Here is an 18189-nt window from a genome sequence, read left to right on the forward strand (position 1 = left end):
ACAGATATCTTTCAGAACCGGGTATTGGGTGGGTGAAGGTTCAGGGGACAAGTCTCTATGACTCTGCCTATGATTCACTTGTCCTTATCTTAGTTGGTATTGTCTGCCCAGGCTACCTATTTACAAGGTCTACGACTACTCAGGCTGGTAAATTGTCACAAAAACTGCCTGTTTACAATAGCTTACAGCCATCTTTCAGTGTTTATCCACAGAGACCCAAGACTTGGTGTTAGTATACATGTATGACAGGCCTATTGCTGATTTTAGGCCGATGGTTGATTTTAGGCCTTCAGTGTGTAAGCAGGTCTGCCCCTGACATCTCCTTCCTTCTCTAAGTATAGAAGGGCTGTGGCGAATCTAATCTTGTGAAGGTGGGGATAGAGGCCTGACCTCCAGTATTTGAAGGGGACCTTGTAATGGCTCCAGTGCCCCTGTCGCTGTCCAGTGAGGCATGAGGGCCATACCCATCCCGATGTCTTTTTCCTGGAGAGGGGATACTTTTGACATCAACCTCTATGCAGTCAGGCTTGTCCCTCAGGGAACCCAGAGAGATATTTTGAACTTTTATTTATATTCCCTTGCAGTGCTTAGCCTCAAAGGCTAAGCAAGAATTCAGATCACCTGTCAGAGGGGGTTCTGGGTGGCCCCTCTCTGCCTGGTCTAGTATACAAAATGCTTAATGCAGTACTTTATTATGAATAATCAATAAATTCATGTGGCTGCCATCGCTATTTATAATGTCATTTGGGTGAAGGTTTTACTTCAGGAGATACTCATTTCCCCAAGGGGAAACCTGTCATGAACAATGTAAGAGTTTTATTGAAACAAGACAATTCCTAGGATTGCCCAGCAGAAAAATTAGTCACAGTTCAGTTAAATTTTCTGAGGTCAGAGTTGCTGCCATGGGATTTGACTTCTCAAAATAGCTGAAACCAGAACAGGCATGTACATGGTATATTGACATAGGTGAAGGCAAACATTCATATACATAAAATAAAAATAAACAAAAATTTAAAAGAAAAAAATAAATATTTATAAAAGAAAGAAAGCAATGTTTCTTCAGTAGTTTCCATGACAACCAGGCATCCATTATGATGGTTCATCTTTGTCACCAAGTAACAAGCTGGATTAAACTCATATACCACCCTTCTAGATCTGGCTACAAAAATGTTTCCTGTCGGTTCAGTTAAGGAGGGAAGATCCACCCTGAATGTTGCTGGTGCTATCATTTGGGTTGAGGTACCAAACCAAATAAAAAGAAAACATAGAAGAAGCCAAAAGGACCAACAGCATTCCCCTCTCTTTGCTTCCTGACTATGGGTGTCATGTGACCCACTACTTCAAGCTCCTGCTGCTTTGTCTCCCTACTGTGCAGAACATCATGACCACAAAGAAATCCTCTTTTCCTGAAATGGTTTCTGCCAACAGAATAAGATAAGACATAGACTAAAAACACATTCCTTTTTTTAAAATTTTTTTATTGGACGTTTTATTTACATTTCATATGTTGTCCCCTTACCCCATCCCCCACCCACCCAGGAACCCCCTATCCCCTCACCCCTCCTCCTTCTTCTCTGTGGATGTAACCTCTATCTACCCCCTACTCGCACCTCCCCACCCTCAAAATTCCCACCCCCTGGGGCGTCCAGCCTTCATGAGGTCAAGTTTCTCTTCTTCCACCTATGCCCAGCAGGGCCCTCCACTCTTACATATTCAGCTGAAGCCCTGGATCCCTCCCTAAATGCTCCCAGGCTGGTGGTTTAGACCCTGGGAGCTCTAGTTGGTTGGTATTGTTGCTCTCCTCATGGGGCCACAAACCCTTTCAGCTCCTTCAGTCTTCACTCTAACTCCTTCATTGAAAACCCCATTATCAGTTCAATGGCTAGTTGTGAGCATCTGCCTCTGAATATGTCAGACTCTTGAAGGCCTCTGAGGAGACATCCATATCAGGCTCTTATCAGCACGCACTTCCTGACTTCCACATCAGCATCTACCTTTGGTGACTGCACATGGGATGGATACTCAGGTGGAAAGGTCTTCAAATGGCCCCTCCTTCAGTTTCTGTCCCTCACTTTGTCTCCATATTTGCTCCCTTGAGTATTTTGTTGCTCCTTCTAAGAAGAACTGAATCACCCCCACTTGGTCTTCCTTTTTTTATGAGCTTCATGTGGCCTGTGAGTTGCATCTTGGGCATTTCAGGGTTCTGGGCTAATATCCGATAATCAGTGAGTGAATACCATGTGTGTTCTTTTGTGATTGGCTTACCTCACTCAGGATGATGATTTCTAGTTCCATCCATTTACCTAGGAACCTCTCGAATTCATTGTTTTTAATAGCTGAGTAATACTCCATTGTGTAAATATACCACATTTTTTGAATCCATTCCTCAGTTGAAGGACATCTGGGTTCTTTCCAGCTCCTGGCTATTATAAATAAGGCTGTTATGAACATAGTTGAGCATATGTGCTTGTTATATGTTCTAGCATCTTCTGGGTCTATGCCTAGGAGTGGTATAGCTGGATCCTCAAGTAATGTTATGTCCAATTTTCTGAGGAACCGCCAGACTGATTTCCAAAGTGGTTGCACCATCTTGCAGTCCCACCAACAATGTAGGAGTGTTTCTCTTTCTCCACACCCTCGCCAGCGTCTACTATCACCTGAGTTTTTAATCTTAGCCATTCTGACTGGTGTGAGATGGAATCTCAGGGTTGTTTTGATTTGCATTTCCCCGACGACTAAGGATGCTGAACATTTCTTTAGGTGGTTCTCGGCCATTTGAGTTTCTTCCGTTGAAAATTCTTTGTTAAGCTCTATAACCCATTTTTAATAGGGTAATTTGGTTGTCTGGAGTCTAATTTCTTGAGTTCTTTGTATATATTGGATATTAGCCCTCTATCAGATGAAGGATTGGTAAAGCTCTTTTCCCAATTTGTTGGTTGTCGTTTTGTCCTATTGACAGTGTCCTTTGCCTTACAGAAACTTTGCAATTTTATGAAGTCCCATTTGTCAATTCTTGATCTTAGAGCATATGCCATTGGTGTTCTGTTCAGGAACTTTTCCCCTGTGCCCAAGTATTCAAGGCTCTTCCCCACCTTCTCTTTTATTAGTTTCAGTGTATCTGGTTTTTGTGGGGGTCCTTTATCCACTTAGACTTGAGCTTTGTACAAGGGGATAAGAATGGATCAATTTTCATTCTTCTACATGTTATCCTCCAGTTGAACCAGCACCATTTGTTGAAAATGCTGTCCTTTTTCCACTGGACAGTTTTAGCTCCTTTGTCAAAGAGCAAGTGACCATAGGAATGTGGGTTCATTTCTGAGTCTTCAATTCTATTCCATTGATCTTCCTGCCTGTCTCTGTACCAATACCAGGTAGTTTTTATCACTATTGCTCTGTAGTACAGCTTGAGGTCAGGGATGGTGATTCCACCAGAAGTTCTTTTATTGTTGAGAATAGTTTTCACTATCCTTGCTTTTTTGTTATTCCATATGAATTTGAGGGTTTCCTTTTCTAACTCTGTGAAGAGTTGAGTTGGGATTTTGATGGGAATTGCAATGAATCTGTAGATTGCTTTTGGCATGATGGCCATTTTTATTATATTAATCCTGCCAATCCATGAGCATGGGGATCTTTCCATCTTCTGAGATCTTCTTCGATTTCTTTCTTCAGAGACTTGAATTTCTTGTCGTACAGGTCTTTCACTTGCTTGGTTAGATTCACACCAAGGTATTTTATATTATTTGCAACTATTGTGAAGGGTGTCATTTCCCTAATTTTTTTTCAGTCTGTTTATCTTTCATGTAGAGAAAGGCTACTGATTTGTAAAAACACATTTCTAAAAGACATATCTGATAAAAACCATTATCTAAAATGATAAAATTCAAAATGTTCTTATTTGTTGACAAATCTCTTCTAGACATGAGATTGTCCTAATAAAGCAGCATGACTTCATTGAAAAGAAAATCTCTCAAAATGCAGCAGTAAGAAAATGAACAACTTATTGGAAAATAGACAAAGGCACAAGAGTTGAAGGCTAGGTTCCCAGCTTGTAGGTATACTCATTAGGAAGAGATTCCACCATGAAGGGTTCATATATTCTTTATACCAATCTATGATTGGATCCAATGTTTGACTACATTAATGGGATGGAAACTTAGAGGTTGGAAGAAGTAGGTTGAAAAGTACCCCTGAAGCTGTTCTTTGTGTTTGTCTGTCTCTTTAACTCTTGTCTGTCATGAAGAGAGCTACTTTGTTCTATCACATGATGTTCAGCTTTACCACGTGTGGGCCCAGAAGCAACATACCCAAGTAGCCATGGACTGAAACATCTTAAGTCATGAGCTTAAATGAAGCTTTCTTCCTTTAATTATTTCTCTCAAGTATTTGACACAATGATAAAAAAAAAGTTGCTCAATACAGTGGTTTGGATTTTGTTCATATTAATAGATATTCAGCACGTTCTGCTGTTTGAATTTGAAATTTTTTAATGGCGTATGAGAGCTGAGCATTGTGTAGCTTTAGTGTAAAATGGAGGAATGCTCTAAATGACAGTTGTCAGTTACTTTCAAAACTAAGTAATTGATGTTCGTTAAAAATAATATATATTCACATATACTTACACATATGCCACTAGGAGGGTATATGTTAGTAGAATTTTTGGATTTATAGAAATGAATATTAACAATGACTTCAAGATATATAAAAGGGCAAAGAAAACCACATATAGCAACAGGGTGGGCCAATGTAAAACATAGTCTTCTTATATTATTTTATATTTCTTCAAAATATGCTATTTTAAGTAGAAAGGGTTTTCTAAAAGATTTTATGATATGTGAAAAACTAAAATATATGTCATTTATGGTACAAAGTATAGGGAAAGGAGAAACGGAAGTATGTTGTGCACAAGTCATTACTCAATACACATTTCATTACATATCAGTTTTATAATGTAATATGACAGTAATTTATGCAGTGAATATAAACATCAAAAGTCCTCCAATAACCACTGAAAAATGAAACAAGGATTATTATTGTAAGTCAATAGTAGAAACAAAATAAAAATCTAAAAATTGCTCAGTTAATTAAGTGAAATCTGGAATCAAAGGAAAAATGAAACTAAGAACAGATGGGACAAGTAGAAAACAAGATTATATATTTAAACCCAGCCTTATTGATAGTCACATTAATTATCAATGATCTAAACACTTCAGCTAAAAGCAGAGATTATTCTATTCCATAAAAATGCATAATCCTAGTATAAGCTGTGTGCAACTAAAGTATAAAGATTCAAATGGGCCAAGAGTAAAAGCATGGAAAACAAAAATATTTTAAAAGGTCAAATAGTCCTCAGGATAGAGTATTGCCTGGGTTAATGATGTTTTATAAGCTAAGAAGGGTCAATCCATTCATCAGACAATCTTCTTGTGTACAGAACCACCTAAGTAATAAAACATCAAATGATAATTTTTAAGAACTACAAGGAGAATTAGACAGAGAATTGTACCTGAAATTTAACATTCTTCTCTTAATAATTCATGAAATAATTAAAATATGCGAACATGTTAGAAGTGTGTGTATATGTTTACAAGAGAAGCAACATCAAGAAAACTTCCAGACACAAGGCAGATTCATATAATGAACTGAAGAGACAAGACTCCACCCACAAGTCCTGTTCAAACTCCACCATGACAAAATCTCAGGACAGAACAGGAAAGGTAGACATGAAATCCTACCAACGGCTGAAGAGCTGCTGCCAGAGGGAGTGCTGGTTTTCTTTATTGATGAGAGTCTTAGTAGGGTGGCCACACCCAAGGCAGACCCCTGGAAAGACCAGCTGGGCTACAAACTCAACACTAGGGAGAGAAAAAAAGTAAAAAGAAAAAGAAAGAAAGTTGGGAAGAAGGGGTGGAAAAGTGTAGGGAGAGGAATTATAGGAGAAGGACAATATGTTCAAAATTCATTGTTTGAAGGGGGAGGAGCAGCCCTTGGTCCTGTAAGGGTTTCATGCCCCAGTGTAGGGGATGCCAGGGCAAGAAGGTGGGAGTGGGTGGGTGGATAGGGGAGCACCCTCATAGAGTCAGGGGGAAGGGGGATGGGATAGGGGGTTTCCAGAGGGGAGACCTGGAGGGGGATAATGTTTGAAATGTAAATAAATAAATTATCCAATAAAAAAAGTTTAAAAAAAAGCAATTCTCAAACACTTAATACAATATCATTAAGAAGAAAGGTGAGCAATATTCTCAATCAACACAATCTACACAACCAGTCTATACCAGCAACAAAACATACAATTCGTTCAGTTGTATTTAAAACATTTGTAAAGATGTACCATAGGTCAAAATGCAAGTCAATACATTTAAAGGAATCTAAACCATGTAGAATATGTTCTCAGATCATTCTGGTTTACCCAAAAGTTAACGTTTTACACAAAATCTTCCATAATAATTAGAAAGTGTTATATTAGGAATTAACAAATTATCTTTTGCTCACAGGGGATGTTAGAATAAACTCCAGATGAAAAATATAAACCTGTCAAAATTCATGACATCATGGTAATGTTACTTACAGAATACTTCTATACTTTTAAGTGTTTCTGTTTTTTAATCAGAGAAGTTTATCTATGTTCTAAGTGCTCATCTTAAAAAACTAAAAAAAGATCAGGGCTAGTGGAATATTCTCACTGGGCAAAGCCTGTAGACCAGAGTTTGATCCCCAGGCCTCACATGGTAGAAAGAAACCAGATCTTTAAATGTTGTTCTCTGATCACCACACCCATGATGTGGTACAGGCTCATCCACACACTTACATACACAAAACAAACAAATAGATGCAAGAAAAATATAAAGTAAATAAAAAATGAACAAATTAAATTTAAAAAATAGTTGAGAGTAAATAATCAAAATGGGAGTGCATATCAATGATTATAAAAAATAATGGGAGAAAATTAATAAAAAGCAAATGCTCTTTTTACCTCAAAAAGTGAATACATGTTTATGTATGCTTTTAACATTCAAAGAAAATTTATAAGATGCAAAAATGTCTGCCTACATTTCTTCCTTCAAACGGCTCTCTATGGTAATAAACAATGCATTTATGGTAATAAACACTGCCCAGCCCCTGCAATGAGGGCTCCCACCAGATGTGTGCACAAACTGCTGCCTTCTACCTGTGCTGAAGGATAGCTACTTCCCATTTATGGTGATGGCTTCAAATAAACACAGTTAGATTGTGTTAAAAGAAAACCTGACCTAAGGAAATCTTACAACTGTGATGCAGATGGTACGTAGGCGTGTGGGATAAAATCAGGAGAATACTGGGGTTGTTTCCAACATGGTGACTGGACAATTGACTTCGATAAGGCCCTTGTCTTCCACAGCACTTGTGGGAACTGAGGGATCATAGTAGAGGCTGCCTGCCAGATGACACACTTCTGTGTCGAACATTAGTGCATTATTCACCAGTAAATAAGGAAAGCGATAAGATAAGCTTTTCCCAAAAGCAAATAAGAACTAGCACTCTGGCTAATTGCGACTGGTTCTGAATTTCCTTTCTATGGCACAGATGTGAGGTTTGCTGTAAACGGAGCATGAAATTGAGATAAAACAAAATGTGCTGACAGGCTTATCTGTTAACCTGGATAGTTTGTGTCAGTCACTAGGACTCAGCTCCCTTAGCAAGAAATATCCTTGTGTGAATTTTGCTATAGTATAAGATCCTAAATTAAGAAGGAATTGGGCCCCAAGTTGCTTTTTAACTGTGTGAACAAATGGGGCCAGAGCCTTCTTCGTGATTACCATGTTTATTTCATATATACTTATTTCATGTATATTTCTTAAACTAAACACCATCTCTTTTAGCCACACCCATATTCTCTTCTATAGTATGGAAATCTCAGTACTGTAGGAAGGAAATCCAGTCTTATTAAGTGGGAAAGAACACTATGGACAACCACATTATTGTCTGAGGGCATGAGGTACCTGGCCTGGCAACCTGAGTTTCTGTCACTCGAGTCCACAGATGAAAGGCAAGACCTAACTCTTTCAAGTTTCCCTCTGACCCCCACATGAGTCCCATGAGACCATTCCCCCAGCACCCCCCACAAAAATAAAAATGATAAACACCACTGTACCCCAGTGCTTCTTTTCAAACTACTTTAAAAACAAATGCAGAAAGTAATAAGTGAGAAACACAGAAAAGCTGGTGGAGTTTAATTATGAGAAGAAAAAATGCTACCTGGCTTCAAAGGGAGCACCCACCTACAGAAAGACTCCACCTGTGACCAACATCTTGCCTGGTGTGTGGAGACACAGACTCATGGGTGTCCAGGGTAGAGCTCTGGGAACAGCTCCATGTTGTGCCTCCTCTCTTGGTAATAATGTCTCGATGTCTACAGTGACAGCCTTGAGACCAGAGGGGAACTAGAAGTGGAGGTCTTGAAAGAAGACATACCCCCAGATGAGTCCCGGAACCATCTTAGCAGCAGCGAGGAGAGTACAGGCAGCTGGTCCCAGCTGGCCAATGAGGAGGACAACCCAGACGACTCAAGTAGCTTTCTGCAGCTCAGCGAGCGGTCCATGAGGTACGTACTTCCTCTTCCCATGGTTTCCTAAGGAAGGAGGCCTCAATAAGGATTCCAAAACTGCATGCTAAGGTTAAGTGTCAGGTGCAAGACCTGTCTTTCATGTAGAACAGGGAGGAAGAAAAAAAACCCATAACGAAAATGAGGTGGCAAGCTCCCAGTTGACCATGGTCCCAGCATATCATGATTGGGCTAAAAACTATCTTAATATCTAGGTAGGATTTGAATTACCTTGGCCATATTTAATAGTAAGCTGTGCACCCTTCCCTAAAAGTCACACCAGGTACACTCAGTGCTAAGAACTGTTAGTTTGTTTTAATGAAAACTGGTGTTATGTTTCACGAGTTTGAACTTTCTGATTCATGTGTATTTCAGATGCAACCCATACATGAAGCAAGTGTTTCCATACTGTATTGTACTGCTTGCCTGGACTTTTTCCTTCCTTTATCTCCTGTGCCCTCTGTATTATTGCTGGAAAACCTAGAGAGGGGCATCTAGCTGTAACCATTATAGTGATGTTTTCCGTCCAGAATCTTTTTGACCCCAGGTCATTAAGACCACAGACTGTCCAGAGAGGGTGACTGAAACAAGAGACCCAGGTGTAGATAAACAATCTTTGAAAGTTCAATTACTGGCAGTAGATATAGGAACATTTCACATTAAATAAGTGGTCTCAAATTTCAAATATTCCCACTAAAGGTTATAAAATAGAGGCAGAGAGACAAAGATAACTTTAAACTTTGGACTCTTCAGTGTCAGGTTTCAGACTGTTGCATTTTCCAGTGTCTTGCCTAAAACTCCAGACAAGAACCTTAAGAGGTTCAAGAGTCTTCATGGTGACTCACACAAACTTGAGGGAACAAAGCCCCATTATAAAGTACACTAGCAGTCACTATTGTAAAACCTTGCTTGGGAGAGAGATTGTTGGAAAGTACAGAAGTGTGAGAAGACACAGTGAGTTTGGTAAAATTTGGATAGGTTATGCTTCACAAGTACAGAGTCTAAAATATGTCATTAGAGTACTATGTTTCAAGCATAGTCCATGCTCATAAGTAGACCATATGTTGATTATACAATTTGTATTAATGATATTATACAGTATTCTTTCTCTATGAAACACATAGTGCCACATGTTGCTCCTTCTCTGAGATTGAAAGAACAAAACCTTATCCATCTTTGTATTTGTAAACTCTAATGTCCTCAAGGAAAACAAGAAGTTGTATAGAATATACTTATATTCTATATAAACTTAAATATTCCTAAGAAAAATTCTTCATATAACAAAGGGAGACCATAGGTCTCTGACTTCCTTCTAGATACAAGAACCAAGGCAGATAACCAGGCCAACGTTTTCAGAAGTATTTTTCTGTAAGTATGTCCAATGACAAGGAATCTTCATGATAAATACCCTCCCTCTAACCAGAATAAAGAAGTAAAGTTATTACCAATTATGTATGACCCACTGGGTGTGTTACCACTTCAGACATTATAAATCAGCATCAGTATTATTGTTGTAAACACAGTTGGCTTCTACCTTGTGTCTTCCTTTAATTTGATCAAATATCAATAACAATTCATAAGGTCAAGCACAAACCGATTGTGTCCTGGGGAGCAACAAAGGAGTTCTCCTCACAATGGGACATGAGAGTCAGCAGTGTGGCCAAGCATGGAGACAGGCATTATTAATATGTAAACTTTTGCTTTGTCAGCAATGGCAACAGTAGTGGCACTAGCAGTCTTGGCATTATGGACCTGGACATTTATCAGGAAAACATACCGACTTCTCCCATGATTAAGTAAGTAGCCACGTGACTCAGTGACTGACAGCACTTCGCCAATTTCATCTGGCAATCCATCGTAATCATGAAGGTTGTGCCCAGCCACCAACTCATTACGTCTGTGCCACTGTGGTTCCATGTCACTAGAGTGGAGGACCCATTACTGCCTGCTTTCTCAATTTCAAACCTATCGCTTACAAAATGGTCATTGCAGATAGAGCTTACCAATATAATTAAAACTATATGTCAACTTACCTATTTTTGATTTACAGAAACAACAAACAAATAAATTCCATCTGAATTGTACCATGCCTCCTTCAGAAGACAATTCAATAACTAGCCCTTGCCATAGAACACAGACATTTCAGTAAAATTAGTTATGATAGGCTTTTCCTTAGCTTGTGTACACTGGTGTTACCAATATGGAATGTATCTAACATCAAGGGTTGTCATGAGAGAGATGTCATTCACCCCCAGGCAATAACTGTGCTTTCTCAATATGAGGTCTTCTCAGAGACCAAAAGGAAAAACAAAAAAAAGCACTTAGAGAAGTACTACATAAAATGACACAAATGAGAGGGCAACCTGAAGTCATGATTCCTTTTAGAATTTGTGATTATCCTAGAAGACCAACTGAATAGTATTCTAATGTTCATCACAATGACCTAGAATATAATTTGGGTATACTGAACTAATAAAGCCATATTGGTCTAACGATGATTCCTAATGCATTTCCCTCTGGCCAACTACAGATTCATTGATTTTATTTCACCACTGGATAAGGGTGAAATAATACGTCCAAGTAAATATGAACACATACACAGTTTAGGGGGGGAACAAAAAAATTCAGTGAAAATTATTTTGTGATAGATTAATTTTTCTCCTTTGAGAGACATTAACTTAGCACTTTCTCCATCTTTCTATGTAATATGAAACTGTAACTTCAAGAAAAACTTGCATCGAGGAGAAGCCAATATTATCTGAATCCCTATTCAGCATCCCATCATTACATAATGCCAGAAATTTCTCCTACCCATTCCTAGGTCATTTACACTACTTGCAGAGAGATCGAGACTCTGAGCCCTAAGAAAACTGACATTCCTGCAAATAATTATGTATGAGTGGGAAATGGTTGAGTCTTTTCTCAACTGCAATGAAACTTACCTCACTAATGAAACAGAATTCCTCCATACAGTAGACTTCATCAGCCAGACCTTAGCAGCATCAGAGAAGAGAAGATAATCTTCTATCACTAAAATACACACCTTTAAAAGCCTCATTACAAATGTCTAGAGACTAGAAAAATATAGGACATATACAAGCTTCCCAAGATGGTCACTTCTTTTCAGCTACTGAGAAACATGGTCTTATTTGAGAAGTTTTTACTGGGTCTTCCCACCACAGGGCTCTATAATATGTACACATCATGCAAAACAACAACAACAACTAAAAACCTCCAATAATAAACATGGCCATGTCTAAGGAGTGGTTCAGTTTAGTTATGAGCAATCTCCAGCCTGCTCTACCAAATAAAAACAATGGAAGAGAGTAAAGATTCTATTATTGAGACACTCTGTTATAATGTTTACATTTTACAGTTTGTTGATTGTCATTATTCCAGCTCACAGAACAATAATATGTAAATATATCTTCCTACTTAAAATTCAAATGTACAGTGTTAGGTGTTATCACTGAACAGAGAAACACATTGTGATAAAATGGAAAAATATAGTCCCTTAAGAGACAGGTAAAAGGCTGGAGGATTACTCTGCAAATTATAACCAGTTACTTCAAATCTCTCTTTAACTCTTCAGCCCTGTGGAGGTTCATGGAAATGGAGTTGTTGAAAAGAAAAGATGTAATTCTCAGAATCTTCCCTACTGCCTTTCCTAAATAATGCCATTCAACATACATGGGAACTCTCTTTGGTGGTGGAGAACACTAATTGCAGACCCAAATGTCCTGTACAATACTCACCTGGATCTAATTTGTTTTGTGAAATCATAAGAATGAGTTCCAGATGTTTGTACCTCAGAAACACCCATCACATCATCCTCCATTACAGCTTATTCCAAAGCATTACCAACCATATACTGTTGTTTTCTCCCAAAGTGAATTAGTAGAAGAAAAGGAGATTCTTAAAGAACAATCAGAAAGCATAAAGGGTAAGCCATGTTCCCATCCTTTTGATACACAATTGCCCGGGTGCCCCTTTGGAAAGCAGAGTAAGATTGTGCTTGTGTCTGTTCAGAACATGCCTCTGGACTGCCAAGGGGAGCAGCCAGCCCCCAGAGGAGCCTACTGGTGATCAATTTTGACCTGGAGCCAGAGTGTCCTGATGCTGAGCTTCGAGCCACTTTGCAGTGGATAGCTGCCTCTGAACTGGGGATCCCAACAATCTACTTTAAGAAGTCTCAGGAAAGCAGAATTGAAAAGGTACCATGTACATTGTCTGGGTCAGATAACAACACAGTTCTAGAAACACCCCTAGAACACCACTATCCCATCCCCTCCTCCTTTTTGCTTTTATACCATTTTAATTACATGCAAGTATTAAGGTCAGTTCTAGTTTGAGGAATTAGCAATACAATAGATGTAAATAGTCAAGGAACAAGCAAGACAATAAACACAAATAGTCGAAGAATAAGCAAGGTAATAAGCAAAATTCCATGAACACTCATGTGATCACTGTTTTTAAAGGCTTATCAGGGTGACCAAAATATCTGAGCCAACTTCCCTGTCCTGGCCCAAAGTCATTTTCATATCTGAAGACTACTTCCTTGTTCTAGCCTAAAATTTAGATTCCTGCCTGAAATTACTTCTTTGTTCTAGCCTAATACTTAGATTTCTGCCTGAAATCACTTCTTTGCTCTAGTCTAATGTCATATTTCTGCCTGAACTCCACTTTCTTGTCCTTGCCCAATGTCATATTCCTGCCAGGCAGCCCATTTCCTTGTCCTTGGCCCATGTCAAATTCTTACCAAGCAGCCCCAAAGTCTCTCCACCTTTCCCCCTTTTTTATTTCATAAACAAGACTGAGCCTGTCTTAGGTTGTTCTGACAAGAATGCCTTCCTTACCCATCATGGAATATGTGTTATCAAAAGCAATTCACTTCTATCTTAGGTTGGTAAATCTCTGTGCAGAATCTTACCCATCCTTGACTTGTCAGCCTGTTAATTTAATAATTCTGTCTGGAGGTCCATTTTCAGGTTCAAGCAATGTACTTTGGCTGTCAACATGTTGATGTTGTCAAAGACAAGCTTTAACATGATGGGCCAGAATAAAAGCATTCCCAGGATTAAAAGGACTTGCATGATTGAGCTATATATGCCATTCTTGAAGCTTGACCAAAATAGAAATGTCAGGCCATGGGTAATTTTATCAGCAGTATCTACTACATCAACGCTCAGCAGAGCAGCATTCTTTAAATTCATAAGCTCACTATGCAAAGTTAAAACATCCAGAGACGTTTTAGAATTATGCCAAATATACTGCAAGTGACGTTAAACTTTAGGCAGATACTGATGTGGATGACAGGAAGGGCATGATGACAGGAGCCTGATATAGCTGTCTCCTTAGAGGTCTGCCAGAGCCTGACATATACAGAGGCAGATGTAACCATTGAACTGCTAACCATTGAACTGATCATGAGGTTCCCAATGGAGAAGTTAGAGAGTAGACTGAAGAAGCTGAAGGGGTTTACGGCCCCATGGGGAGAGCAACAATATCAACCAACCAGAGCTCCCCAGGTCTAAACCACTAGGCTGGATAAACGTAGGAAGGGACCCATGGCTCCAGCTGTATATGTAGGGGAGGATGGCCTTGTCAGCATAAACGAGAGAGGAAGTCCTTGGTTCTGTGAAGGCTGGATGCCCCAGTGTGGGGAAATTCGAGGGTGGGGATGTGGGAGTAGGTGGGTGAATAAAGGGCACATCCTCATAGAAGCAGGAGGAGGGGAGATGAGATGGGGATTTCTCGGTGGGGTGGGGATATGGGGAAAGGGAATAACATCTGAAATGTAAATAAAATATTCAATAGAAAAATAAGAAAACTTTTTCCTAATATGACTACCACTGTAAATTTTAGAACTAACATGACTCCAATGGTATTTGGCATGACACTCGAGATGGCTCCTTACTCTTAAACTCTGACCCTCCTTCCAATAATTTGAATAGGGTAAAGAACATCAATTCATTCTTCCAAATGCCTATCTAAATCCTCTCATATATTCAACACATTAGTAACATTTTTTGCTTAATGATTAACAAAAGTAGCTGTCTTAACATCTTGTGTCAAAGCAATTCCAGAAGCAGTGGTCCTAGCAAATAATGTAATTAAAGCTGTTATACCAGCAATAATCAAGCCTACTACCCTCTTGCTTCTGCCTAAAGCTCACTTCTGACTCACTTCTTCCAGTGCTTGCAAGCTTTTTTTCAGAGAACCAAGTTCTGTGATACTCAGGGCAATAAAACAAAAGCTGACTGATAGATATCTGTAACTGACATGCCTGATCTCAACACATTAACACAATTAGAAAGTGTACAATCAATGAAATTTACATTAAATTTCTGTAGAACAAACAAAATTAATTTTAACTTGACAATTGAAAGAGCCTTGACACATGTGCTAACACCTGTTTGAAATCCAGATCCTGCCCCAACTTTATATCTTGCTAACATAACATCATAGAGAACTGCAGCTAACTTCCAAATATGTCTCTGAAAATGTCCAGAACCAGACTTCCAAATGAAGACTGTTATTTCCAATATTGGATTGATTTCTAGACCAGTACATGATTGAGTCAAATAACTGGTCGCATTTAAGAAAAATACAAGAGTCATTATAACTTCTCTTTTTGATTCCCTGTTCTACACAATCTAAAAACTTGAGGCAAGGCAGCTTGTCCCATCAGGGGTATAGGTAAGCAATGGTGGATCAGGAACATATGTCCAATACAGCTTCCAGTCACCATTGTCAGGGCACTCAGCAAGTTCACAGGTCAGCATCATTTTTTTGTCCTGGCATCGACATGTTTCACCCCCCACTCTGGCAGCCACCATGTTCCTTCAGCATCCTGCAGAAAAAAAAATAAAAACACAAACATGCCCTCTTCCCATATTAAATACCTGATTGGGATCATGCCTTATGCCTGTAAATGGATCCTTCCCTTTCACCTTGCTATGTTGCTCAGTCTGACTAAACTAGCCCCAATCCCTCCACCAACCTCAACCTCAGGGGCAATTGGGTTTAACCCCCATTCCCAGCTGGATGGAACACATTTCAGGTAAGGAGTACAGAAAAACAGGAGATCTGTAACTATTATTTTCATTGTTCCTGTTGTTATGTGTAATGTTGGAGAATCCTAGGTGCTTGAACAAGCTAGGCCAGTGCTCAGTAATGGGCTACATACTCAGTCCCAATCACCTTAACCCATTATTTAATAACTCTTCTGACTTATGAAATAATTACACAATAATCTCTCAGGAAAATATTTTAAATAAGCACAACAGCAGCAGCAGCATCTGGCACAGACACCTGACAGAGTGGCAGTGACTGAGAGGTACGAGCTGACCATGGTCCCACACAACCGGCTCTCTCCTCTCCTCTCTGTCCAGTCCACACCAGCTCCATTTTCATCTGAATTCTTCCTGCCTCAATGTGCTTCCTGAATGGTACTGATCTTCACCAGCCTGCTTGTTCAGTTTATGACCTTCAAGGTCAATGATACTAAGTGATTGATTTTGAACTACACTTGTGATTGAAAAAGAAACTTCTTACCACTTTCTGTTTTCTATCTGTAGCGTCCTGCTCAGCCTGCAGCTGAACTTCTAGAGACAATTCTGGTTCTGTTTCTAGAGCTCCAGACCTTTTTTGGTCCTCTACCATAAGAACTTTTTTAAAACCTCAGGCATTATACCCTGACAATTCATTGTAGTATTTTTATTTAGCAGTAATTCTATTTTTCCAATTTAAAAGTAGGAAACTCTACATTTAAGATTATTCCACAAATTCCAGGTACTCAATCTTGCATGCATTTTTCATATACCAAACACACACTGCTGACACTTAAAACTCATTCTTGAGATAAAACAAAACAAAACAAAAACCCAAAAACACAGTTCTATGCTTTTTATCTCAGCTGGAAACCCAGTGAATGCTTATGTAATCCACATGAGCTTGAAGTGTTTCATCTTGATATCTCTCAGAAATAAATAAATAAATAAATAAATAAATAAATAAATAAATAAATAAATACCTTGGGGATACTTTCAATACCCAAGCTATGATCGTATATTCACCAACACTGCTTCATTAACCTTCAGCTTCTTATACAGTTACTGATAAAAACAAAAGGAACTGAGAAGACAGTAGCTTTTTCCATGTTCCTTGAAGTAATTTTGCATTATCCCTAAAGTCTGTTTTTGCTGCAAAACATTCTGCCCTCTCTAGATCCTCCTCTTCCTTTTTTCTCTTCCTCTCCCAACTCCTCCTCTTCCTCTCCTTACTCCTCCCACCTTAGCTCCTCCTACACCATCCACTTAAAAATCCCATTACATTAATCTTTTAATCAGAAATCTCAAATTGGGGAGTGTTAGAATCACCCCAGAAAGCCTTCCAAACCCAAAGCCTTACCAGTTAGTTCAAATGCTCCACTGGAAGTAGGACCCAACACCAAGTCCTTGTGAAGATCTGAGACTCTAGAACCCAGCTCAAGTTCAAAATCAGGGTTTTATAAGCCATAACTTCAGGGGAAAAGTAAGGACCTCCTCACTCTGCTTAATGAAGTCTAATTTCTGCCTTGGAGCAAAGCACGGTGACAGCTTTCTGAAATATCTATTAAATGTATCAAACTCACAACCACATACACACACACACACACACACACACACACAAACACACACAGCTTGCTGCAATTCCCATAATTATACTATAAATTGTAAACAATCAAATATACAAAATGCATCTGGGAATACAAAGGTCCAACAGCTAATCATGCTTTCTTCATCAGATGACTGTGCTTGTGATAAAGTGTCACAGAATACAGATTCTTGTGTGTTTCCCAAGACACAACTTTGGCTTTAAAAAAAAGTGTAAAGTCTATTGTTGTCTACAGAAAAGGAACTCAGTTACTGTTGATTGTGAAATGTCAATACAGAAATGAGTTTTTGTTGTTGTTGGTTTGTTAGTAGAGCGAGCTAAAATCCCAAATCCCTAACATACTAAAGCTGATTATGATCATAAATTGAGCAGGCTTAATGAAAGCTCTAGGGTCAATTGCCAGTAGAATGGAGCTCTAAAAACAGGACAACGACAAAATCAACTTATCCCAGTGACCTAGTGGTAGCAGCTTGTAAACGCCAACTACTAGGGAGGTTGAGACAAGAGAACTGAAAATTCAAGTTCAACCTGAGTGGTAGAGTTTACAGTGACCTTGACCAATTTTAGTACACCTTTGTCTCAAAATACAAAATTGAAAGGTTCATGGGAGAACACTTACCTAGCATGCACAGCACTCTAAATTCGATCCTGAGTACCAAAAGGGAGAGAGGCTGTAATACTGAGCTAGAAATGCCCTTTCTGTCTATCCACAACTTTATTTCAGTTTAGATATTTTTTATGAAGGAAGCACAAGACCGTCATGCTCGTCAGCTTCACACCTGCCCCAAGGTTTCAGGTTCCAAGATTAATTAAACCAGTACAGCTGCTGCATTAAGTGGGGTCAGATCCTTTGTTAAAGCTGCCTCAGCCAGGCATGCTGATCCAGTCCTGTGATTCCCCATACCTAGAAGCAGGAACCAATAAGATTGCCATTAATTTGAGAACATCTTGGT

At 39.0% G+C, this 18189-nt stretch overlaps 1 protein-coding gene across 1 annotated transcript in view; it reads left to right on the forward strand.

Annotated features, from left to right (window-relative positions):
* The window catches only part of Sphkap (SPHK1 interactor, AKAP domain containing), a gene marked incomplete at its 5' end in the record, with an annotated part of 37305 nt that overhangs the window by 14773 nt on the left and 4343 nt on the right, over nucleotides 1-18189 (forward strand). Inside the window, 4 exons of the mRNA XM_028781281.1 lie at nucleotides 8393-8578; nucleotides 10288-10374; nucleotides 12469-12521; nucleotides 12608-12792. Coding sequence (XP_028637114.1) covers nucleotides 8393-8578; nucleotides 10288-10374; nucleotides 12469-12521; nucleotides 12608-12792 — 511 coding nt within the window. The remainder of the gene's footprint in view (nucleotides 1-8392; nucleotides 8579-10287; nucleotides 10375-12468; nucleotides 12522-12607; nucleotides 12793-18189) is intronic.

This window comes from Grammomys surdaster, unplaced genomic scaffold, assembly GCF_004785775.1.
Source record: "Grammomys surdaster isolate TR1022 unplaced genomic scaffold, NIH_TR_1.0 394, whole genome shotgun sequence".
Lineage (NCBI taxonomy): Eukaryota > Metazoa > Chordata > Mammalia > Rodentia > Muridae > Grammomys > Grammomys surdaster.